This window comes from Penicillium malachiteum (assembly GCF_028827825.1).
Source record: "Penicillium malachiteum strain IBT 17515 chromosome Unknown utg000001l:1.0-8184562.0:1.0-8186909.0, whole genome shotgun sequence".
Lineage (NCBI taxonomy): Eukaryota > Fungi > Ascomycota > Eurotiomycetes > Eurotiales > Aspergillaceae > Penicillium > Penicillium malachiteum.
This window is the reverse complement of record NW_026643094.1, coordinates 6,567,284-6,591,741: the sequence shown is the minus strand read 5'-3', so window position 1 is coordinate 6,591,741 and position 24,458 is coordinate 6,567,284. Positions and strand designations below refer to the sequence as shown.

General features: G+C 48.7%; 10 protein-coding genes across 10 annotated transcripts; 7 read left to right on the top strand and 3 right to left on the bottom strand.

Moving 5' to 3' along the window:
• Nucleotides 1-45: 45 nt before the first annotated feature.
• Nucleotides 46-783, bottom strand: N7483_002448 (uncharacterized protein; the record flags this gene model as incomplete). Its single annotated transcript, XM_057085885.1, has 2 exons — nucleotides 46-574; nucleotides 641-783. The coding sequence occupies 2 exons, from the start codon at nucleotides 781-783 to the stop codon at nucleotides 46-48; spliced, it is 672 nt and encodes a 223-aa protein (XP_056952034.1).
• A 288-nt stretch (nucleotides 784-1,071) lies between these two features.
• N7483_002447 (uncharacterized protein) lies at nucleotides 1,072-1,317 on the top strand (the record flags this gene model as incomplete). Its single annotated transcript, XM_057085884.1, has 1 exon — nucleotides 1,072-1,317. One exon carries the CDS (start codon nucleotides 1,072-1,074, stop codon nucleotides 1,315-1,317), a length of 246 nt encoding a protein of 81 aa, XP_056952033.1.
• Nucleotides 1,318-2,107: 790 nt separating this feature from the next.
• N7483_002446 (uncharacterized protein) lies at nucleotides 2,108-3,687 on the top strand (the record flags this gene model as incomplete). Its single annotated transcript, XM_057085883.1, has 7 exons — nucleotides 2,108-2,238; nucleotides 2,290-2,529; nucleotides 2,576-2,752; nucleotides 2,805-2,825; nucleotides 2,872-3,134; nucleotides 3,292-3,423; nucleotides 3,473-3,687. 7 exons carry the CDS (start codon nucleotides 2,108-2,110, stop codon nucleotides 3,685-3,687), a joined length of 1,179 nt encoding a protein of 392 aa, XP_056952032.1.
• A 593-nt stretch (nucleotides 3,688-4,280) lies between these two features.
• N7483_002445 (uncharacterized protein) lies at nucleotides 4,281-4,965 on the top strand (the record flags this gene model as incomplete). Its single annotated transcript, XM_057085882.1, has 3 exons — nucleotides 4,281-4,367; nucleotides 4,428-4,652; nucleotides 4,699-4,965. The coding sequence occupies 3 exons, from the start codon at nucleotides 4,281-4,283 to the stop codon at nucleotides 4,963-4,965; spliced, it is 579 nt and encodes a 192-aa protein (XP_056952031.1).
• Nucleotides 4,966-5,365: 400 nt separating this feature from the next.
• Nucleotides 5,366-6,178, bottom strand: N7483_002444 (uncharacterized protein; the record flags this gene model as incomplete). The annotated part of the gene is made up of 1 exon (XM_057085881.1): nucleotides 5,366-6,178. One exon carries the CDS (start codon nucleotides 6,176-6,178, stop codon nucleotides 5,366-5,368), a length of 813 nt encoding a protein of 270 aa, XP_056952030.1.
• A 451-nt stretch (nucleotides 6,179-6,629) lies between these two features.
• On the top strand, nucleotides 6,630-6,853 carry N7483_002443 (uncharacterized protein; the record flags this gene model as incomplete). Its single annotated transcript, XM_057085880.1, is given in 2 exon segments — nucleotides 6,630-6,660; nucleotides 6,672-6,853. 2 exon segments carry the CDS (start codon nucleotides 6,630-6,632, stop codon nucleotides 6,851-6,853), a joined length of 213 nt encoding a protein of 70 aa, XP_056952029.1.
• A 3,977-nt stretch (nucleotides 6,854-10,830) lies between these two features.
• On the top strand, nucleotides 10,831-11,517 carry N7483_002442 (uncharacterized protein; the record flags this gene model as incomplete). The annotated part of the gene is made up of 1 exon (XM_057085879.1): nucleotides 10,831-11,517. One exon carries the CDS (start codon nucleotides 10,831-10,833, stop codon nucleotides 11,515-11,517), a length of 687 nt encoding a protein of 228 aa, XP_056952028.1.
• Nucleotides 11,518-13,394: 1,877 nt separating this feature from the next.
• N7483_002441 (uncharacterized protein) lies at nucleotides 13,395-14,003 on the top strand (the record flags this gene model as incomplete). The annotated part of the gene is made up of 2 exons (XM_057085878.1): nucleotides 13,395-13,482; nucleotides 13,543-14,003. 2 exons carry the CDS (start codon nucleotides 13,395-13,397, stop codon nucleotides 14,001-14,003), a joined length of 549 nt encoding a protein of 182 aa, XP_056952027.1.
• A 1,899-nt stretch (nucleotides 14,004-15,902) lies between these two features.
• N7483_002440 (Zn(II)2Cys6 transcription factor domain-containing protein) lies at nucleotides 15,903-18,471 on the top strand (the record flags this gene model as incomplete). The annotated part of the gene is made up of 4 exons (XM_057085877.1): nucleotides 15,903-16,440; nucleotides 16,735-17,394; nucleotides 17,697-18,014; nucleotides 18,101-18,471. 4 exons carry the CDS (start codon nucleotides 15,903-15,905, stop codon nucleotides 18,469-18,471), a joined length of 1,887 nt encoding a protein of 628 aa, XP_056952026.1.
• Nucleotides 18,472-19,169: 698 nt separating this feature from the next.
• On the bottom strand, nucleotides 19,170-24,294 carry N7483_002439 (uncharacterized protein; the record flags this gene model as incomplete). Its single annotated transcript, XM_057085876.1, has 2 exons — nucleotides 19,170-23,029; nucleotides 23,082-24,294. 2 exons carry the CDS (start codon nucleotides 24,292-24,294, stop codon nucleotides 19,170-19,172), a joined length of 5,073 nt encoding a protein of 1,690 aa, XP_056952025.1.
• Between the last annotated feature and the right edge of the window lie 164 nt (nucleotides 24,295-24,458).

Genomic DNA, 24,458 nt, shown 5'->3' with positions numbered 1-24,458 from the left:
GATTGATGAGAACTTGGGCGCTTCAACTCGTGGAACAGGTGGAAATCATTGTACCGCAGACTTGTTCTCGGACTCAGACTGAGGAGTCCGAGACGTTACTTGTTGCGCACACACCACGATACGCTCAAGCTCTTCCAGCCTGCGATTTATTTTTTGTACTTCCCAATCTAGTCTCTCAACCTCTCCATGTAAATCTTCGTTCTGCTCATCGAGAAGGTCCCCACCTGGCGAGTCGAGTTTGCGCTTGGCCCCGCTGGCAATGGTTCGAATTTCTTTTAGCTTGCTGGTGATTATCAGATCCGGTTCAGTCACGACCGATGACAGTAGAGCATTGGTGCCCATGTGGCAACGACGCATATGGTTTTGAAGGTTTCCGTTTCGCTTAAATGGATTTCTTTTGCTGCGCTTGCAGCCAGTGTGGTGACAAAACAGATTGTTCTTAGTCTCTGTGGTTTTCTTGTGGGCGTCTTGCCGGTGACGTACTAGACCACCAGGGTAGGTAAAGCCCTTGGTAGCCCATTTACATTCTAGATCAGGGCATTTATAGGGGCGCTCATGTTTATCCATGTGTGTGCTTCGCAAAATGTCAGTGAGGACGCGAAGATTGGTAGAGAAGCAGGAGATGAAAGGAGATACTCACTTCCATTCGTAGGGACGACGAAATGTCGGCTTTGTGCCGTCGCAATCTGGATGATCGCAGTAGATTTGATTTTCTGCATTCTTGGGGGGATCTAGAGTGCGTCTAATTTTCAAGGGCGGGTGTGCCCGGTCTGTGAACTCCATTGGTCCTTTATCGCTTTTTCAGGCGATGAATGAGAGAATTTTTGCTCGACTTGACTGAGGCAGCGGTTGATCTGAATATAGCTTGACTTCGAGAACTCAAATGGTGTTATACGTCGCCATATAGCATTTACCCGGCATAAGGGAATAAAAACAATGCAAATGGAATGATTGCGTGGATAAGGAGGAGCAAGTCACTAGAATGAAAGAATAGTAATTGCCATAAAAATAAAGTCACATAAAAGGATGCAGGTCATACCCACGAATACTGGGTGGTTGATTCCAACATATATGCAAGAAAAGTTGACAAAGAACTCAGAGAAGCAATGCAATGGCCGCGAGACAGAGAAGGTCCGTGACTGTACTTATGCCGCTAGCTCTGGGGTGTGTTCTAGGCCTATGCCTAGGACATACTTGACCATTGTGGGCTCGTTTGGACCCAGCTCCCTTATGAGTCCAATTGAGCTGGATCTCCTCGGGATTGGTAGCATTGTGGAGAAACGTGCGGAAATCGCTCGGCCCCATCGCGTCTCATAATCTGCTAGAGTTGAACCTGCATATACTTGTACATTAACGGGCCCGGTTTTGCGTAGCACCCTTTGCAAGGATCTGCCTGGCCACCAGTCAGACAGATCGTGACTGGCCGAAGAATGTACATCCAAATACCGACGTCCTCCGTAGACATTAGTACTGCCAAGCTTTGGGGTCCAATTATAGCCTTGCAGGATGGCGGTACCGGACCCACCTGTTCCCAGAAGCGGGACCAGCCCGTATTACATGGTTTTTCAATACAGCGGAATACCATGGATTAAAACTACCTTCCTAGCGGAGCAGGAAGCTGAGGGGAGAGTTGCGCGTTCGATTCTGGATCATGTGCGGTAACCTGGAATGAATCGAGTTGAGCACATGCATGGCCCATCACTTTTGCAGCAATAGTGCAGCAATTGCTATGTACCCATCTATGCACCACTCCACAGCTGGTGGATCTCCCCTGTCCTCCTTGAGTTCGATTTCTCGCCACGACTTCTCCCACTAACCCAGTCATTTAAGAACAGAAGACTCCTTCAAGTGATCTCAAAAAAGTCTCGCATTCCAGATCATTATTTTTCGCCATGCAGAATAGTCATTCTCCCCATGGTGCGTATTCATTGTGAAGTATTCTACTGCGTGAACATGCACAAGGCACATATTTCGCCAGCCCATTCACAAGCTAACTTTGCCAAATATTCCAGATTATTGGGCTCATCAATTTTATGAGAATCATCCCCTTGCCAATAGACCGCCAACTCCAGCGAACTTACCTGCTCAATACTTCAACCCCGCCCTTATGAACTCAGGTGGACTGTCTTCTCCTGAAAACTGGGTTCATGGATGCGGATATGAAGATCTCGTCATCACTTCATCACAAAACAGCTTTCAATGGCAAGAACCCTATGCGGCGCCACAATCATCTAATTAGTAAGTGTTGTGTCATTTGACATGATGGTGTTTGCTAATTCGTGTGGAAAGCACTTTTGAGTCGACTGTTCCGTCTAGCGCCCCCGAAAAGCCCAAGGTATCGAGCGGTCAGATTGATCAGCATATGGAGATTTGCAATTTTGAAGAAGACATTTCCAATGGTTCCCGCTCGATATTTGACCAGGAATGGCATTTCGTTATCAGGATGCAGAACCAGGGTGACGGAACCTTGGTTGATCCCTCTGACATTTTTGTTGAGTCGCAGTCGTATTCGCCAGATGGTGAGGCACAGTAAGTTTTTCCTTCCGTCTTTGCCTGCGTAGACTAAGAGATTCAGGCCGGATCACGCTACTTCCCGGTTTTCTATGGACGAAAGCGGCCATCTCGCGCCGCTAAGTGCCCATCTAGCGCCACTCAATGCTCATATCGACAGGCGACTCCTAGCGCCATGTGTCTCTGCAGCCATGGTGAAGACACCGCAAATCGGGATCCCATGGGTTATGATTGGAAACAGGTAAGCTTGGTCCTTGTGAATTAACCGCTGCAATTAACACTCTTAACTGTAGTGGAGGCAAGCGTTTCTATTTGTGAGTCTTCTCTACCCATAAATCCAGCCCGCACTGACATGAGAAGGGCATTCTCCATTAAAATTGCCACTCAAAAACGCAGTCGAGTCCCATTCACATGTTACGCGAGGTTTCCAGAGATCATTCCAGACTTGGTATACGACATCGAGACTAATGTCCTCGGCACTCGAGCTTCTAGGATTGGGGAAGCCCCAGATGTTGCGAAATATCAAACGGGGCATTTTGGCTGTGCAGAGTTCACCCCTGCGATCAACAACTGCTGCATTGAATGGTCCGAGGTTTTCATGGGTGGGAGCCCACTTATACAAGGTCAGTATTGAATACATCTATTCATGCAATTGCTGACCAATATTCAGACGCAATGAATGCCATGAGTAGCTTGCATTCCTTTATGTCGGGAAAGGGATTGGTCCCTTCTATTTGGGAGGACTTCTATAGGCTCAGCTTCAGAATCTTTCTCCTCTAGGAGTTACCGTAGGGGTCCTGCGGAAGTGGCGTGGTATCATGGTCGGCGATATAAGGGCACATTATAAAGAGAAACCCGTCTGGTGGCCAGAGTCTGTTCGGTATATGGGGCCGGCAAACCTTGAGCGTGATGGTAAGGAAGCTGACGCGATGCGCTAGGATCCCTGCACTAACTTGTATAGATCTATGCAATGTGCTTAACTTCCTTTTCACAGGATCGCACGGTTGCCAGCTCCCTTTCAATCTTCTTAAACAATGGCAGGGTATTCCTTATATTACGGAATCGGACAAGGCTAACTTACGGTATATTATTACTGTGAAGATGGGAGAGCTATCTCGGGATGCAAAACAGATTTTGAAAAATCATCTTGCGTATCTCAACAGAACACAAAGCTGAGATGACTGCATATCACCCAATCTGCTCTCTTGTGGACCTTTGTCTCCTTTGCTGTTATTTTCATCTCTAGTACATCCCACGGATATTTGACTCGTGCCTTGTGTGCCTTTTACTCCACCTGCATTTTGATACTTTGTGAGAATATTCAACTGGGAATGGTTCTTTGACGTTCGTGGTTATTGACCCCGGGCCCTTTCCATGAGTGCTATGCCAGAAAGCTGCGGCTGGAGTCAAGGAATCTTTAGGCGTTAAGGACTTTCCTTCTGCAAATGAATATGACTGACTCGATTTCACATGTGATTTGGTTGATAAATAAACTGTTGTTGTTTCAAATGAAAATTGACTGTTCTTTCAGAGGGACGTCATCGGGCTGTTTACAGATAGATACCTTCGAGATTAACTCCGATGGCGGGGCTTCATTCTTGATCTACACCAGCCTTATACTACATGGACGAAACACCGTTCATTTTGCTTCTCTGTCTTAATCCCTGGAATAGAGCACAAACCATTCTCAATGGCCTGTGAATTCACGTAACCTTACCGTCGAGCAAGGGACCGTCGCACGATTGATCGGATTCGAAAGGTACCACGTGATGCGGGTCATCCCGTTACCCGCAGTCACACAGCCCCGCATCCGAAAATGGTCGCACGACGGCCGGCGGTCAAAAGACTACAAGATGGTATTTACTTGGCTCTCCAAATTACAATGGCGTGATTAGCTTCTGACCTGTGCGAGGCAGATGGGACCATTAAGTTCACCCCCCGAGGGAGAAGTGTGTGTAGAGGGCCCTTACCTGCTATCCAAGGCTGCTCAGGAGGCACGAGAAGAGCTGGCCATATGGACCGGTGGACAGCTTATCGCAGGAGAGGATTACAAGCTGGAGGGACAGGCCAATAGATATTATTATCGGACAGCTACTTTGAAGCGGTTTGTGGAGCTACTGCTAAGGCACATGCAATTGGAGGTACGACTGCAGGTCAGATATGACGGGCCGCGTTAACAAGCTTTAGGGGTGGACCTATACGATGTACCGAAGTTCAGAGACCCAACCCGTCCCCGCCAGCTCCATCGTCGTTCCCATCAACGTGATCGCTGGTATTCCCGAATTCGTAGACCCCAGGCACTCCAACGCCGTCCAAAGGCTGCTTGTTGGCTACTTTTTCCGGGTAAACCGACACAGAATTGCCCTCATCCAGCTCACCAGGGACAAGCTCGTCTGGAAAGAAGAGGACAGCGTTCCGAAATTAGACTATCTAGTAGTGGAGAGGGCTGTGTAAGGCCGGCGGAATAGGTAGCCTTCGCCTGCCGCGAGGAGGGATTTCTTTAGCCAGTGGGCACAGATGGGTTGAGAAGCTGATGTATAGCCTGGTCGAAAGCGACGCGAACCGGTTGCAGTGGAGGCTCATCGGGCGCTCCATAGCCAAGAATGTCACAGATCTGCGAAAGTCTAGAATGTCGCATTAGTCCGGCTCGACCGTAAGGGGCAGTTTGCTTACTCGACCGTAGGCCCTGTGAGAAAGTGCACAATACAGGGGAGGCAGTATGGCATCCAGCCTGGTTCCGAGCAGGGGACTCTCCCGAACCCTACCCGGGCACTTAGAAGGCCATCACTGCCGGCGTCACTGTCGTTGAAGCAGCCGAACATTGACAATGACCGTTTCTCTGTCGGATGGGTTATCAGCGTGGCCGAAAGTCCGAGAAGCCTCGACACATACCGAGTAGAAAGATCTCCCAAGCCTTGTACCCCCAGCCATTTGCCAAGAGGGTTGCCATACACCGATTATACCATTTCGCACCGCCACGATACTTCCTCAGAGTCTTGTCGTCCTGCGATCCATCTAGATAGGCCCTCATCATTTTATTGATGGCCGGAGTGGACTTATCTGCGCCGGAGCCTTTGGACTTCATGATTTCCGAAATGACCAAACAGTAACTGCAGAACACCAGGTTCTGGAAGGCTACCACTGTCTTCGCGAAATCCCGGTCTTCCTTGCAGCTGATCATGAATTCCCCATATCTGTACCCATTCAGGACCAAATCATGGTAATCACCGCTAGGGCTCGGCGCAAGGACCGGGTTTCCGGCGGGAAGATTATCGGCGTAAATGGCGTTTACCTGGCAACCCAGGATCAAATTCAAGGCCGTTGCATTTCGGGCGGGTGTAGCAACGCCGGAGGACTGCCGCCGTTCATTCCATGCATCATCGGAGGCAACGAGCTTGAGAATGTTCTCAGTGAAGTGGTCTAGCTGCCTCATCCACTTCTGTTGACTCACAGGGCCAGTCAACTGATGTGTCTTCAAAACCTGTCCCATAATTACCAACTCTTCGAGGTACCTAATGTACGCCTTATCATCCCCGTTGGGAAACGGGAATCGACGCTCGTGAGACATGATGTTGTTGGAAGATGGTGTGCGCTGGCCGCCTTCGCTTCCGGTTCGTTTCCCAAGAGGGAACCTTCCCGAGAAGCTTCCCAATGTGGAAACTGCCATGGACTATTGAATTTCCGGATCAAAACCCTGACACGCCTTCATCCCCTTGATCCGAGACCCTAACAAAGTCTGCCGAGCCAGGGTCAGTGCATGTCTTCTGGTCAATCGCTGGCCAGTCATTGGATACGCTCGGGCAAAACCAGTCGTTCTAATCCTGTGGGTGGGTGGAGCAACGAATGCATCACATCCCCGAATCCATATGAGGCCATGATTGCCCGAGACTCATTGACGCGTTGCTCGCTCGGACAGCCTCTCCTAGAGAATGTTTTGTGGGTCAGTCGTAAGGACATATCGAAGCGAGGTAGGACGGATTGCCGATCAGCCCAACAAAGTCAGTAATCTATTGATCGCTGGGCTTGACCTAGACCCCGACAATCGGACAGTATGGCCGGTATCTTACTGCTGTTTCTCCTGGTAGGTCACATCGGATGCGAAGGATCGGCAGAGGATCATGGCTGGAACACTTAGGCACAAGACCCAATGTAAATTACAGCGGAGCTACGAACTGAAACTAGCGATCAATTGGTTCTTCATACTTGGTTGACCATTGGTGCCGGCCCTGCTCCCGGAGACAAGCAGCAGGATCAGCCCGTTCGACGCGTCATGCGCCGCCGACCTCAGAAATGCAAGCAGCCTCTTATCCACTCATTAGTGCGTCAAGATTTGGCTGTTTGACTTGTCTCGCGCCCAAAGCGCCAGTCCTGCGTCAGGGTGGCCGGTCTCGTTTTTCATATCTAGGACATTCCCTGTTTCATAAATTCATTTTACCAAGTCAATGAATCTATTGATGTTTCTGCTTTTTCTGCTGTTCGAGGAAAAGGGGGCGCCGTACAAAATGAATAGATGGCGTGACTTGTTCCAGGTGCTTCAGATCAAGAGGGCGGGTGTCGCTGGTTAAATGGTACTTGAAAACCATGGTATTCTGCTGTATTGAAAAACCACGTAATACGGACTGGTGTCGTTTCTGGGAACAGGTGGGTCTGTCCGGTACCACCATCGGACCCGCAGACCTACATTAATGGAGCCGGTACTGTATGGGTATTTCGTGCGAAACTCTTACCGGGCTACCCAGCCCTAATCGGAGCCAACTCATGTGACTGGATTTCGCCAAGACGCATGAATCGCTTTTGATCATTAGCACCACATCAGTTAAAGCCCTCCATTTGATATGGATTATTTAGATATGATAGAGCAATGTAAAACTAGCCTATATATTTGTACACATTATTATAAAACTCTGTGCATACTGGCAGATATTTATTTATCTCATCTGGTTGCGCTTCCTGATCCCGGCTCCATTGATTATAGTACAAGATGATATGAACTCGCCCACCCCAATAAAACAAACAGGAATGTCAAAAATCAAGTTGACTTGTTCGAATGATGATAGAGAAGATTTATATAGAGCGTGACGGCCATTTCATACGGGTTCAGATTTACGTTCAGGACCAAGTGGTGGCGTGGGATTGTGGATAACAAGATCATGGGAGCTGGGCTGCTCGACGACGATTTCTCTGGGTGCTTTGTTTCTGGCCAGAGATATACCCTTGAATGGGTCGGGAAGGATTGGGTTGGCTCCAACCAAATGTGATGCTGGTCGATTGGATAGTGTCCTAGAAAAATTCTGCTCATCTACAAAGGATCCGTCAGCGGTGGTCCTGTTTCTCAAATAGCCTGGGTGCTTACCTGGTTCTCCGACTGGAGTCCAGCAATTTGTAATGGCGGTGGGAAGACGGACGTTGGATTCAATCCACTTGAAAATTTGATGAAGAAACATATTGGGATTGTGTACCACGATTTGATTCCATGATGGGGATACTAACTCGCTTTATAAAACGGTAACGGACTTTGGAGTAAAGGGCTTGTTAGATACCTCGTGTTCTTCCAAGTGATAAATCACACGAGCTCTCCGGCAGTTTTGTCCTGAAGTGCTGCGCTTGCCCCTGGTGGCTCCGCTCAGAGGCAAGCTCCACCCGATTCCCAGATCGACAGAGAGGAAATCGTCCTTCAGAAGTGTCAGGGCCAGACCTCAAGTCCCGAATTTCTGTCCGCAATTGAATGCTCAGCACCCCGATCACACATTGCTTGTTATGCGAGACCACGGTTCAGAACCTTCAAAAATTATGTTGGTATCTGAGAATCATTTTCTCTCAGCAGAGAATTAACCAGCTTGCTACCGCTGCGGTTCGGGATTATTATTTGCATGTCCATAGATAGAATCAGAGAGAGAATGATTGATTGGTTAGATGCGAAGCTGGGAAACTTTTACACTGGTACGGAGATACAAAGGCCGAGATCAGGAGTACAATGACAGGGAAAAGACGGTAGCCCCAATTTCCACAGACCCATATGGCCTGGAAAGAATAATTCGAACATGAGTGTCTCCGGGGAAGGCCTATCTAGTGTACCCACTTTTAATTTGATTCAGGCATGCTATTTCAGATACGTGACTGTGAGTGTGGTTATTTCGGCGAGGTGCACCAGCACAACCGGCTTGAAGGACTTGGTCACATCCAGTATACACATTCAATTTTCTCTACTTTATCCATCACTCTTTGTCCATCAGGGCTATAATCTCACAAGATTCAGAAAAATGCAATCTAAGGGTGATATCGTAGGCAGTCATCCTCTGCTGAGCTGCGCGCGTCATTCGGTTTTCTCTCGGTAGGCTGTGACAGATCCGAGCGTCATTTTTGGATACTTGTCCACCAATCTGGTCACGCCACGGGTAGAATTTGGCAATGGGAGACCACCTGAAGCACCTCGCTTACGACTGAGCCGAGTGCACTGGGTGGGTAGCCCAGAAAATTCCAAATACAACGAGCGTATTGAATACTGGTATTATATATGTGGGCTATTGAAAAATGATAAAGTATTCGGGCTACAGTGTCAAAGTCGATTGGTTGACCTAAGGGATCAGGGAGGCGATCCATTGGATTGGTCTGCCCTGATCTCTTCTAGTGGATCACTATCGTGTCAATGGATGAGTATGTTCTTGGGGCTAATTCTGCCTTGTTCACATATCAATTATAGCGGTGATTTTGCTCCCTCTACTTTCTTTCTCCTTGGATTCACAGATTCGCGCTCAAATGCCTTTTTTCCTCTCACCCTTTGCATAATGAACATATATCCTACGGCACATCATGGCGGCTCATACCTTTATCATGAGCCAGGTTCGTCTCTCAATGTCTCCTGCCAATCTGACTATAATGAAAGATTCTAACTGTGAGTTATATTCCCAATGATTATCCGACTGTCCCAGTATTCTCTCTGGGGCTTAGCACAATCCAACTGGCCGTGCGGCGACCATATCTTCCCACTTAAAGTCACAGAGTTACACTCATTTCTCCGAAGTGGTTGCCGAGATATTTTTCTTATCAGCCCAGCAGCTCTCTTGGAAGTCTCACGCTTCAGGCTTTACAAAATGTAGCTCCCATGCCACGGGTTGACTCAAATGGAGGAATGACATTCAAGAATGGACCTCAGAGAATCCCCGAATGCAACGAGCTACTAGTGGACAGACCGCAATGCTGGGACCATGGTTGCAATGGAAAGTCCTTTTCGTGCCAGAGAAATCTCTTGAGACACCAGCGGGAGAAAAACGGCCAAGCTCCAAAATCGGTTTGTCCGCGATGCAAAGCAACATTCACAAGGAAAAGCGCCCGCAACTTTCACTACAGTGGTCAAAGATGTAGCTCCGGGCATGAAAATAGCTCTCGCTCATTATAGATTTTCACCTAAAATGACCTGAAATGATACTGGGACGTTGTCTTCACCGCATCGTCAAATACTTGGATACACCAATTTTATTCGTGTGTCTGCCTATGTATGTGTTTCATAGGTCTATCAAATCCAGAAGTACGATCCTCAGTAGAATAAATAAATGAAGATAATTCACCAAGCTGGCGGAGGCTTGATACAATGAATGTAGTCATCAAATTAATGAACCTGCGGCGTTCGCGGCGTGTGGAAGGGACATGACTATTCAGGCAAACAACCAAAAATCCCCTGGATAAAAGGTTGAAAATCATTTTAAGACCGATAATACTGTAGTTCAAGTATCTGCAAGTATGTGATATCTTCCCAACTCATGATTTCATTCAATCAGTGATGAGACAGATCTTCTCACAGACGCATTACCGTGTTCAGAATTACTGGTTTACCGTGGGATGATAAGTACAAAGTAGATTTAGAACAATAAAAAGCCACGAATATGCTCCACGTCATTTGTCTGAAACCACTCTTCTTCGATCCAAGCTTATGACCAAACACTCAAGGATGTCAATCAATTGTATTTTTCTGTGAGAGCCATGTGACTTCTCAGATACCTCGCCAACAGCTCCTGGGATAAGTGGGTGGGTCGGGGTCCTTCTTTTGCGGTATAAAATCCTAGTCTTCTACGCTAAGAATAATGCCCCTGATCGTGACCCTTCCTGGGACGCATCTCTCTTTGCCAAGAAATGCATATGATATGCTTTTCTATCCTCTCTTCCTCCTGCCCATCTGACTGCACATTAATATTACGCAGACACAATCTTTCTGGTTCCAAAAAACATTCGCCAAGAGCACAAGATTGATCTGTCACAAATTGGTATTTTCGTTCCTTGATCAGTTCTTCGAATTGGAGGTCTACTCATTCGCAGAGAGATACAATGCCAACCCTGTTACTTCCCTCTTCCGCTGCGGCCTTTGCGCCACGCTCCTCCCCGAATGTCGTCTTGAATAGGAAGGTTGCGCCATGGTTGACGGCGACTCTTAAGAAAGTAAATCGGGTCAAGCGTCCTCTGAACAACGTCACCCAACATACCCGGTGCTTGACAGAGACCTTGTCGTCGCCAAATGCGATCTGGACCCTATGCTCCATGATGTTTACCAAAGCTCCCGAAGCGGAACTACGGGAGGATGAGGATCCACTCATCGAAGGTCTCTTTAACTATCAGATGATCCATATCGAGGCCTACGTCGTACATGTTGACATGGTTTCTCGGAATGAGGTTGCATTCAAGCTGACCCCGGAGACAATCGAGGCCTTGGTGGACTATCATAAAGAGATCTACTCAGTGAATACCGCTGCCAACACCTGGGACTGGTCGGGGAAGCAAAGCCAACTGAAGAAGCTACAGGAGGAGTTTATACGAGCAGCTAACAAGTTCGTGTACCGTGCCAATGCTGAGGCTCTGGAAGGATTGGAGGGAGATGGCGCCGGAGAGCTACTTTGTGGATTGAGCGAGGAGGCAAAGCAGGCGATATCGAATTTGTTCGTGCCCCTGCTTCCACCTTCACCACCGGTGGTGGAGGTCATGCATCTCATTCCTCCTACCTCGCTCAACTTGCCCTGAAGTTTGGCAGCCTACTCCCATCCCAGGGGCCGCATCGATCGAGTTATCGAGAACATTATTGTGGGGTCACACCAGCACGGGTGATTATGATCAGAATCTTTGGGCCAGTCCCTAGCTCAGCAAAGCTCAACTGCCGTCACCGACACAGTATTATAGCCAAATCTCGACTGTGGCGCAGCGGCACAGTATAATATGATGACAGACCTCATTTCCCTCACACTCTTCCTGGAGTCCTTGTGATTATTGGGACCGAAGTACATACTGACTGCGCGGGAATCACATTGCTTTCAAGAGCAGATTGGGTGGTCCGGACTTGTGTTGTATTTATATCAATTTAAAGGCTTTTCTTTCTTTGCGCTCTTAAAGTCAATTCCCTAGAGACCGATAAATGACATGGCTACCTCACTAAGAATGTGAGGATTATGGCTCAGTGACGAGGATAAATCACTTATGACATTCTATCATGCATTGAATGAAAGTCAACTATTCAGAGGAAGAGCCCTTGTTGTGATTTATTGCCATAAGGTACAGAGCGCTTTCTCTCGATCCAAATGCTCCGTTGCTCCCAGTATTTCCCAAGGTACTAATTCCTTCGCTTGGATAATCTTGGAATGTAGCTGGAAGAGATCATGTATGAATTTTGGCCGCCCTTGAAGCCACGAACCACAACGAAGAATTCCGCAGATCCCATTATAATATTTCACTGAAAACCAGGTCCGGGCTATCGACTGTGTTATGATTTTACATTATACGGTAGAATTCTTCAAAGTGTTTGATTGAGGCTAACTTTCTGATATCTAGGTATTTGAGCTATGAAACCGTCTGTGAGCTCATCGTGGACTAAAAAGAAATATGATTAATAACAAACCGACAGGGAGATTCACTGGCTGATGTCCTCGTGACATCTTTTTGCACGACCTGTCTGGCCTTCAGAAGAAAAATTTCTCGTTTTGTAAGAATATGCGCCTCTCCGCCAAGTCAATGATCTCTCCCCGAGGATGAAATATGTGAGTGTGTGCAGGTATTGTGGGGAGTGAAACGATGTCATTGTCTATCTAATCATGGAAAATTGCTGCTTCTAAGTTATTAGCTTGACCTCTAAAAATTGAAAGTTTCCACCTGGAATGATACGGTCTTCCATGAATTTGTGTCTTGTACTTGATCCGCTGCCGTGGTAGCTTTGTAAAAGTTCAGTATGTCATAAATTGCCTCTATAGATAGCTAGAAAGCGGATTTCCATAGGTGAGGCAACCCCATATGTCTAGTCTATCTATAGTCATAGTGCGGTGTGACGTGTTTTTGAAAGGATCCTGCACGTTATTAGGGTGGAGAGCCCATGCAGTGGAAAGCCCATGCAGGTATGCAACCCCCTGGATTTCTTACGCCCGAGGCCAGTTTGCAAACCACGTTCCGCTTGATCTTGTCCTCACTACCATTCGCTCATGAACGTGACTAGCCCATACGGTGTCGCATTGCTCCGACATGTTTACTTCGTCATTTTTCATCTGTATTTTTCTGTTTGTATTTTTCTGTCTGTATTGAGTTTTGACGTGTTTATGTTTGATGTGTTTATTTTCTGATCCCATTCCACCTGGATTTGATTTGATTTGATTGCATTTCCACCCGGGTTAAAATTTTCTCCACATTTTGAAAGCAGGTGGGGACCATTGGACAAGCAAGCTGGAAAAATCTGAACCTTGATTAACCCGGGTTATGCGATTGATGGGGCTGAGCGCAAGAATATTATTGGGGCGAAGGAAACCTGACCGCACGCACAATTGGTATAAGAATGGATGTCCTCAGTGTTTTTCAATGAGAGAGCCTTATCATTCTCACCCTCAAACAGAGTATGCAATATACAGCGAATCTCTTTGACAATGGCTTTTCAGATTCTCGATTCTGAGTATGGAGATGATTGTCAAAGATATTCCAATTTTGACTCTGATTTTAATATCGTGCAGAATGGTGAGCCTACCTTTCGCGGGCTGGGAATTCTGTAAAATTTTCTAGCTGACCAAATTCTAGGATTTTGCAGCTCCATTGGTCGCCCCTTGGAGCGATACAAAGCCTATGACTTTTTCAAAGCCGATCCCATTCCAGGCCAAAAGCCCTCATGGACTAAAGTAGATCGCATTGAGTCGGAGTTATCTCAGGACAAGCTGAGCAAGAAAGTTCACAAAAGGGCCAAGAAAGTGTCTGCTGCCCATCAGTACCAAATGCTTTCTGACTTTAGACAAGCCCATGTCAATCTGCTTCTCCACGACCTTAAGCAGATCTACCCGCAAGTGGATTGGAGTTGCGTCTATGCAAAAGAGCGGAAAAGGTCCTCGAAGGCGCGGAATGCGAATCTTGAAGATTTTGAAACTGTCTCCATGCAGGTAATTCTGATGCAAAGGTCGTTATATACCAAGACGCATCCCAGGACCCCGATGGGGGAGCTGGTTGACTTGCGGCAGTTCAGCGCCACTCAAGAACCTCACGGGTAAGCTTTAAGCCGTATTCTATCCAAAAAGACAATGCTCATTTTTCACTCTCACAGATACGACCTGGATCCAGCAGGAAGAAGCGGAGACGGAGAAACGCTCGGTTTTTTGAATCCTGAGAATAGTCATTTTACATGCGGATGTTCTGCAAAAAAAGATTTCGGCTTCATTCCTCAATCTCGAGATTCCGATCCTTCAAATACCTATCTCCCAGACTTACACGATATCGACGACGCAGTGAAGAAGAACTCAGGGCACATCGTACCGAGTACATGTACCTTCCAGGGTTCTACTCTGCAGACCCCCGGCAACTTTCGTAAGCGCCGTCAAGCATCAATGCCTGATCTGAGAGAAAAAAAGGGTGTGCATGCACGGGCAAAAAGAGCGTGTAGAATCCTTGGGCCAATCTTAAGCTGAGTGAAGCTCAACTGCCGTGGCCGAGACAGTCTCATAGCCAACCCTCTATTGTCGCGCAGCAACATAGTACGATGTGGTGACAGACTCATTTCCCTCGCTCCTATCCTGGATCACTCATGATTCTTAGGAATTGAGTACGAGCTGCCCGGGAATCATACTGTTTCCAAGAGCAAATCGGCTGCTTTAAACTTGTGTAGTATTTAGATCAAGTTAAAAAAAAGATTTTCTTTCTAGTTTTTATGCCTTCTTGGAGTCAGTATAATAGAACCCGATGAATTACATCGCTATGTCTCTTAGAATATAAGCATTTGGCTCAGTGACGAGAATGAAACGATTATTCATCACAACATACTCATTAGATTGGATTCAGTGCACTTGCAAATGATGTGTCATTGTTTGAAAGGCCAATTTGCTTTTATTGCGGCAAGAAAAATCTTCGGAAGTGTTGCCAGATGTTGAAGGTTATGGATCTTCCTCAATCGCTCTCTTCAATTTCCAGAACTTGAACAATCCCGTCAGCCCGAGAAAGAAGACAAATGTTACAGAACTGCTCAAAATCAGACTCACCTACTTTCTCTTCAATATTCTCTTGAACTCTATTATGAAACATACTAGTCTATCCTTGATTTAGCTTATTACTAGGTCTTGTCTCTAGACTGTGATTCACCAAATTGTTGATTTTTCACACAATTACGGAAACAGAGTCGTGACCTAGTTATGTTGAGGCTCCTAGGAGCTAAATGAAAGTATACTGTACTGTGTCTGGTGGAAAAAAAAATTCCATTTTAATTATTCCAGAGGGCATTATGCCAGACTTTACGATTTGTTGCTCATAAATTTATTGCTTTATTTAGAAAATTTGGAGAGCGTTAAATTTCTGCAATACGTGATTTGTCGTTATCGTTAAACAAATACAGGAGTGGAAGTGGTCTTGATAGGTCTCCCAAAACCAGATTATTTCGGCTGACCGCGTAGATTTTATGCCTGGGTTCCCCTCTCACGGCAGGCAAGTGTGGATACGATCCAATCGGGTTCAAAGGTGAGAGGTTGTTTACGACGCGATAAACCAATCAAGCCGTGTGATTTTGTCGAGAGAACTGATATGCAAGTGGGAATGATTGTCTATGATGGAAAGAAGGAAGAGTACAGTATCCGAGACGTTGTCTCTCAACCAGTCAATCACGCCCGGATCCCGGCCTCAATCCATGGAACGTATCGCTTCCAGAGAGTCAGCCAATCATAGTACGCGCTAATCTACCACTGCCGATCGCTTGGATTCCGTTCGAGGATGCTTGGGACTGGCTGGTGTCTGGATTGACCTGCAGACTAAAATAACACCTGCAATCGTCCGCACCTGTTGAGCGTTTCACTAAGTATAATTACCGCTCAAAACTCCTTCCACGCTGCGCTTCCCCTCGAACCATGCTTACGATCTCAGCTCTCCCATTTTCCTCATCATTTCCCATGTCCATTCCCCATATTACAATGAACTCTACACAAAGCAATGTCATATTTGATCAGATTTCCTGCCCTATGGGTGAGAATTCCGATAATCAAATCGCAGCCTGTTTCTTTTCCGCTACGAAAGCCGACCTTGAGACAGGACTAAAACTGTCACAATCATACCGAACCATGCTATACGCCGGCACCAATTTCGCACGGCTTTTGAACATTCCACTTTCCAGCGATCAAAAGGCTACTAGGCTTGATCTTCTTTTTGGTTCACCTGGCCCGAAGGTCGTCCAGAGTGAAAATGTCAGCGGGTCTTCCATCCGTTGGGTTGATGTTGTACAATCTCTCGTGTATGACCCAGTCCTACAAGATAATGGAGAATATCATGTACGCATCGAGAAAAACAACGCGATAGTAGAATTATCAAAGACCAATTACGACTTCATCAGAACAACGATTCCTCGACAGCTTGTTGATCCGCATTCATATCCAGGCGACCTGCTTCTGGAAGTCAATGCTGTGCAGCTCACATTTGAGCAAATATCACAGTGGAATAACCTAAGTGCGCAATGTGTGTCTTTAAGATCATGAACTTGGAGACAAATCCAAATGCTGACGGAGAGCATTCAGTATACGATTCCACCAAGGACGTCCTCGAAATGTTGGCCGAACGACTTCAAATTCTTGAAAAAAAAGTTGAGTAACTTAGATGCGCCTGTAAGCGGATCTAGAAATCATTCAATCCCAGAAAATAGACCAGCGGTCAAGAGTGGAAAAGGAGATGCTTCTTCTACGCTGTCAGAAATCAAGAAAAGATGTGAGCTCACCACAGTTAATTTTTCCTCAGAAACTGACTTCTGCTTAGCTAAAGGTGGTCATCGTCTCTCCTGGTCTCACAAAGAGGGCCAAAGATTACTCGCGTGGTACAAGGAAAATCGACACCTATCAAACGATAGCATCGAAAAAGAATATTACAGGTTTTCTGGAAATGACAGGAGTTACGCCTCGTTACAGTCTCAGCTCTACAAGTTAGGCTTTGGCAAGTTGACCAATAAAAAAGAAGGGGCTTCTTCAAAATGCAAAGGCTCGGAGGGATGTCCGGCAGCAAGACCGGATCACTTAGCTAGTGATATTTCTTTGAAATCCGTTGACGCTGCAGAAGTGACGTTGGCGATGAAGACGATTTCTGAGTCAACCCCAGGACAAGCCACGTGCATTGTGTCCGCAGAGAAAGGGGAAGGGTTCTCTACTAACACTGCAAAATGCTCTCAGACACTTGGCGTTGCTGCTGATGACAACGAGTGGCTGAACAGAGGATTGGAGAGTGTTGATGGAAGACATACGGATTCAAAAGATGGTAATGCGAACCAGGCGGAGGGAATGAGTTTGATGGTTTCTCCACAGGCACAAACATCGATTGTGTGCTCGCAGAATGTCGAACGGCAGTCGATCAATTTGAGTTTTGGTTCGGCTGAATATCAGGAAAATAAGAATCTCTCAGGAGCAACATCGGCCTTCTCCGCAGGTAGGAACACCCCCCCCCGGCCCCGTACCAACACTTAAGTTTGTGTTTGTGATGATTTGATCAGGCAAGGAAAAGCCAAATCTTTGATTTGGAATGGAATGGACACAGAACTCTCATCCTCATCTGGCTAATCATTTCTCTCGTGTGACTAGGAGATCACCAAGAAATAGGCCCTCAAATGGATACTGTATCCAGTGATGGTATTCCAATGTTGCAAACTCAAAGTCCACTCATGCCAGGAAATGGTGAGCCAGGCTGCATTATCCCAGAGGATAGCACATTAAGCTAAATTTTCGTTCCAGGTTCCCAGGCTTGCCCAGCCGCAAAGAGAAATTCTGTGGCTGGACAGTACAACTTTGCGTGGAGTGTCATCGGCCAGGCCGGGCAAACGAATGAAAAAGACTCTGTTCCTGCCGTTTCGTTGAACGGCGAACGTCGTGAAGAACCAAACGACCAAGGCACGACGATCGCGCCGGGACCTGAACCCGTGAATAATAGCGGCAGCAAGCGCAACCCTGAATCGACACAGAAGCGGCAGGGTGTCTTGGGACGAAAAAGAGGAGCCGGGTGTATCACATGCGGTCGACAGCGGAAGACCTGCGATGGAACTAGGCCATCATGTAAGTTTCATAATTCACCAACCCGCTCCCCCACCCATCTCTATGAATTTTTTTTATTTGATTGAGATGGTCCTAATCAATTTCAGGTCAAAATTGCACCGAAGCTGGTTTGGATCGTAGTGGTCATAAAGAAGTATCTCAGGGTGGCCGTGGCAATAGGATGGCAAGCCGTTTACCCAAAGATGGTGACTCTCGGTTCCACCCATATCCATCGAATGACCACAGGCACTTGAGTGGATCAGCTGGAAATTCGTCATCGGCTCATCTATCCTCGGTCGAAGGATACGCTCAGACATCAGATATGGACATGTCCGCATGCGGGGCAGGCGCACACCACCTTCCTACACAGGCCCCGACAGCAGTCCAGTCAACTCCTCGATATCAAAATATCCTGTCCATCCAGCATCTGCTTCTGGATCCGGATGCTGGGACAGATGTAGGGGAATCCTTGACCTGAACTGGACTCTAGTTTTCTATGCTTTCTTAGAGTCAATATACTAGAAGCCGATGAATTGCATGGCTATGTCACTGAGAATATGAGATTTTTGGCTCAGTGACGAGAATGAAACAGTTATTTACAGCAATCGGCTTCCATCTTTTTCACAAAGAAACTATCTCGGGCCTTGCCGCTAGTCTAATTTTGGATCTAGTCATCCTGCTTTAAGATATGATGTAGGGCTCAACCGCAATTTCTACAGCTACAATTGGATCAGTTTATGTTGACCCATCTACTGGATTTAACATGTCTGTGCGAATAATGGAAGCCAATTTTGAATATTGCTGTATCATAAAATATCATGCATCAGATTAAACTCAGTGCACTTTCAAACGACTTTTCATTACACACACACACAATTCATTAACGCCCGGCGGCTCAGCCGAAAGGGCAACTATTACTAATCTAATGTACATGCCCAGACATATATGCTGTGTCTCCTTAGAGCCCATACATAAAACAGTCCCAGTGTATTATCATCTCAATTATTCACGTCACAGGAGTCCTTGTGGGTTAGTAATTTGGGGCAGACTGGCTTGAAGGCGCTTCTTCAAGTGTTCAACATCCCATCTTCGGCAATTGAAGCGCGTCTACCGTCGTCGGCACAAGGTGGTCGGAAGGGGTTAGTTTGGGGAAAAGGTTGTCCGTATTGTTGGGCCTTATATGACGTCAAGTCGACCCGTGGCGATTGCAAACCGTATGGAGGCTCGCACTGCTTCCAAGTTTGGCGTCCAGTTCTGGTCGTCGGCCAGCGACTTGCCGCCGAGAAAGTAGGATATGTTGCCTCGATGAGTGTCCGTACATTGTAGTAGTCTTGTCCGGTGCGCCGTCCACCTCCGACAGCGAAAGAGGAAGTGCTCTACCGTTTCTCTGGCTTGTCCGCACGCACATTGATCTGTCTCAGCCACGTTGATCTGAGAGAGGTATCCATTGAGTCTGGCCATGCCCGTCCGGAGTTGAGCGAGCACGCTTGCTTCTTTCCACGATAAGCGATCGTAAAGCTGTCGAGTGTGTTTTCCTGGAAGCGCGGAGTCTACGTGTTTCACGTGTTTCCCGACATTCTCTGGCAGGCTTTTGCCCGGGTTCACCTGGGACTGTGCGAGATTCAGGGTCGTTGACTTCATCCTCGGCACCTGTACTTGGACGAGAGCGTCCTCGTGGGTCGCGGTCCTGGCCTGTTCCTTAGCCAGGCCCAACAATCTGTTATTCTCGCTTACGGCGACCCAAACGATGTCGATCCGGTTGCCGTTCCTTCGCATTCTTTCCATCGACTTGTACAATTGAGCCACAAAGTCCTGGCCCGACTGTTGTCGAGGGTTCCTGACTGTGAGAGTCGCCGCTTTGTTGCTCGTGAGTAGCGTAATCCTGTAATTCTTCAGTGCCACTTGCATTTTCAGTGCGTGTGTCATTCCGGCGAGCTCCGCAGAGAATGGGTTTTGCTCTGATCGTACACCCAGTGTGATGGAAAGGGCTTTCAGTCTCGGTTTTCGGTACCGAGGAGGCTGCTTCTCGATCGCGATCCCAAACCCTACTAGCCCGTTCCGCGCCGAGCCGCTGATTGCGATCTGCATAGACCCGCCCGATTCGTCCAGTGAGTGCGGCACTGCCGCGACGTCTGTGCGCACGCGTGCGTCCCACGGTGCCAAGGTGAACGCGTGGATGGTTTCCAGCGTTTCCATATCGATATTCCTCAGCGTGTCGGCTACTTGATAAAGCGGCGAGCGGTGATATCGTCTGAACTTTCTGATTTGACCTGTACACCGGCGGAGAGGATTGGTTTCCGGCAAGGTGTGAGTATCTGTCCACATTTTCACGGCCCGTTTCCAGAATCGACGCTGTGCGGGAGCTATGTGAGCCTCTGCCTCTGCGACACTGGTCGCGACCGTGAGAAATGTCCCCACAATGGCCTGCGCGCCGACTCTTTGGACTCGATTGATCGGCCCCATGGCTTTATCCTTGCACGCGTGCATCCAGACGTTGGAGGCGTAGTCCACGACCGGTGCCACCGTCGACGTGAACAGCTGCCGCGCGGTTGCTGGGATTAGACCCCGGAGTCGCCGGAGCTCCATCGCTGCTTCAAGCCCCTTGGACGCTGCCCTCGCGATATGTTCCTTGTACTTGAGTCTCGTGTCCATCAAGACACCCAGGATCTTGACGTGGTCTTTGGGCACCACCGTCTGTCCCTTAATGGTGAATGGCGAATGGTCGAATTTACGCATCTTAGGAGCAAAGTGTATGATAGCTGTCTTGTCAGCCTCAAATGTCGCTCCGCTCCTCCTCTCCCAGTCAAGTGCCTCGTTGATAATCGTCTCGATTCCTTCCCGATTACTGTGTGCAGTTGGTCCAGTCACCCACGCGGTATAATCATCCACGAAAGCGACTGCTCCGCCCTGGCTGTCGATTTGTCGTTGCACGAGGTCGGCGTTGAAGAAGAGAAAGAGAATCGGAGACAGGGGCGAGCCCTGCGGCAGTCCCGCCTGTGGCAGGCTTTGGGCCTCCGACAATTGTCCGTTGATCTGAATGTTTGCCGTTCGTTCCGAGCAGAATGCCTCAACCCAACGGAGCAACACCTCTGGTATGCCTCGGGCTTGCATTCGCTGGATCAGTCGTTCCTTGCATACTCCGTTGTAGGCACCCTTGACGTCGAAGCTAATCAAACTCAGCACTCGTCGGCCGCGCCACGCCGCATAGATCTGTTCCTGCAGAAACACCAGTGCTTGCTCTGCAGACCGCTGTTTCCGGGCCCCGAAATGACTCGTCGGGAGCAGTCCATGCGTCTCCACCGCGTGCGAGATCCTCTCTGCGACCACCGATTCGAGTATCTTTCCGAGTGTCGCAAGGAGTGAAATCGGCCTCCATGCCTTTGCAATGGTGTAGTCGTCTTTATTTGGCTTCTTGAGCGGTATGATCTTCGCGTGTCTCCACTGTCTAGGCAGTGTGCCCTCTTGCAGCGAGGCTTGGAAGAGGTCGAGGACCCTGTGCTTGACTATGGGCCACGTCATCTTCCAAACGATCGCCGGTAGGCCGTCTTCACCAGGTGCCTTCCACGACTTGGCCGCTGACAGTTGCCGCTCGATCTCCTCCAGGGTAATGGCAGGGATGTCTACCGGCGCTCTTTGTGGTCGCACCCCTTCCTCTTCGATGATGTTTGGCAAAGGCGGGAAGAATTTGGATAGTAGTTCCTCCGCTTGCTCCCTGTGGTCGTTGGTAGTGGTCCCATCTGCTCTTGTGAGCTGCGGGATCTTCCCGAACGCGGCATCGTCCCCCGACTTGAGGTACTTGGCGGCTTTCCAGATGTTGTCGTTGTCTGCGAGAAACTCGTTCCAGTGCTTCTTCTTTTGTTTGCGGATGGCATCGTGGTATTGTTTGGCCGCATCCTGGGCCATGCTTTCCAGCCGAGGTACTTTTCGACCCGCCCGTCGCTCGGAGCGAGCGCGGTTTCTCCAGTACGTGTATATATGACGGAGTTGAGTGAGGTCAGTTGTCCACCATCGCTTCGCATAGGGTGATGGTTTCGCCCTCGGCGTTAGAGCGTGCACCGCTTCCGACACCGCGGCCATGAGTCGATCTGTTTTCTGCTGCACCGTGCCCTCTGATGGAAGAATGGCTAGAGCGCTTTGGATCCTGGCATTAATCTCCTTCCATGGTGCATTCTTCAGCAGACGTCGCTCTTGGTGCTTTGGACCCAACCACTGGGCGTCGAACACGGACTCAATGGCGCAGTGATCCGAGCCGTGGTCTGTCTCGAGTAAAGCGCATTTTGTTATGGATTCCGCCAGATTCTCTGAAGCTAACACGAGATCGATGGTAGACTCGCAGTCTCCGCTTTGTCCCCCGCCGTGCCATGTCTTGGTGCCGCGTTTGAGCAAGCTACTGAGTGCGAATTCATTCATAAGGTCGATGATCGGATCCGCTTCTCCTTGTCTTCCCAGCGACACTTCGTCTCCACCCCACAGCTGGTCGTGTCGGTTGAAGTCACCCACAATCAAGACATTCACCACCGCACCTGTGTCCCGTCGTACCTTTGTGATCGCGTCGCGTAAACGACTGCACGCATCGTCCAAAGCTGAGGCATTTCCTCCTTCTACGTAGACTGATGCCATAAAGACCAGTCGCTCGGGGAGCCTGACCATCGCTGCTGTGATGTCCGGAGACTCCACAGGGACTTGCTCCGCATCCACTTCTTTGTTGACCCAGAGCATGCTCCGGATCGCCCACCTCCCTTCCCTCCAGGTGGAGGGTACCATCTTTGTCCACTTGTGATGACCCATCGGGGTGGTCAAGAGCCGGCCTTGAATCCTCCTCGCTTGGGGTTCCTGAATCGCTAGTGCCACCGCGTTCCGAGTGTCTTCGTCGTTCATTAAACTCTCAAGCACCGCACCCTGCTTCCTCACATTCAGCTGAATTATTCGAAGAGAATTATTCATGGCGTGATGGATAGAGCTTCCGGCAGTTCTTGCTGTACGATTCATGAGGGCCTCCACATGGGACGCACTTTGGAATCGTTTGGTCGCAGTCACTGTGACGATGGCCTTCTGTGGCGCATTTCGCACACTTCCGGACGTTCTTACACTGGAATGCCTTGTGGCCAATCTCCTGGCAATTGTAGCACTGCACTGGTCGTGGCCGATATTCAAAAACTCTGGTCGTCCCGGATTCTCCTCCAACGTGGAAATAGCCATCGGCCAGGAGCCTCCGTGCGTCACTCCCCCTGGTTAAGTACACGACCATCGATCCGTAGGGCTTTGCGGCCTCCTTGCTGCTCAGCCACATGATTTTGGCAACATTTGTGTCGTTCTCCTCGCTCAGGGCCGCTGCCGCTCCTGACAGGACGTCATGGTTTTCATCCAACACTGCCGTCCTCCTTACACTATCGACCTTGATCGGGTAGAGATCGTCGCGAAGCACCCGGGCACCGGCCCCGATCTTTGCTTCCGCCACTTTCTTGACCAGCTGATGCTCGGCTTCGTCGCGGCACGCGATTCTGATCCGGTTGTTGTTTCGTGGACTCACTGTCACCGCGCGACAGCGCCAGAGAGTGTGACCATCCATTGCTCGGATCTCGGTCTCGATTGCGGCCCTGATCGAGCCCGCAGATATCTTCTGGTTTTCGTTTTCGAGTATCTTCGAAGTATCTATTGTACAATATAGCGTGTCGGTGTAGGTGGTCGGAGTCGTGTTCAACGTTGAAAGGGTTCGTATGTTGCTTGGGTAGCTGCTGGGAGGTGTGCGCGCGACATCTGCATATGACGGGGAGCTTATGGGAGCGGGGGTGCTGATTTCCTCGCGCAGGGATTGAATTTCACGGAGGATCTCATCGTGGCCGTTGTGCGCGCATGGCTCGGAGGGGGGTTGCGTTGGAAGGGGTCTCTCTGCCAGAGTCTGTAACTCGTGTTGAACCTCAGCAAGGGCGGCGCTAAATTCTTCCTTGGTTCTCTGTAATTCTTCTTTGGCCTTTCGGAGCTCTTCCCTGTGTAACTCGTCTCGTCTTCTGATCTCCTTTCTGAGTTTGACGAGTTCCTTTAGCAGTTCCGAGGCGTTCGGGTCCTCGCTCTCCGCGGAAGACTCCCAGGCCCCCGCTTCACGTTGGGCGACTGGCTTGCCCTGGATTTTCTTTTTCCGTTGCAATCGCGCGCTACTCTGCTCGGTAGCGAGTTCTTGTTCCTGGGCATAGTTTTTAGGCGGTCCGGCTGATCGCTTCGGTCTCGGTAATCGCGGTGGTGAATTTTCGTGTTCCTCGCGGTCGGGCGGTTCAGGGGTTCGTGTCTCGGCCCGTCCCGTCATTTTCTCCGAGAGATCAAAAGATCCCCTCAATTATACAGTCGGTCAAGTGCCGTTCGAAATCAGCTCCGCTAAGTACCGCTGCTTCTGGTCTCGATTCTCGTCGCCGAACTGGTACCTCTCTATATGTACAGAACTGCTCGAAATCCTTAGAGGAGTCTCCAACT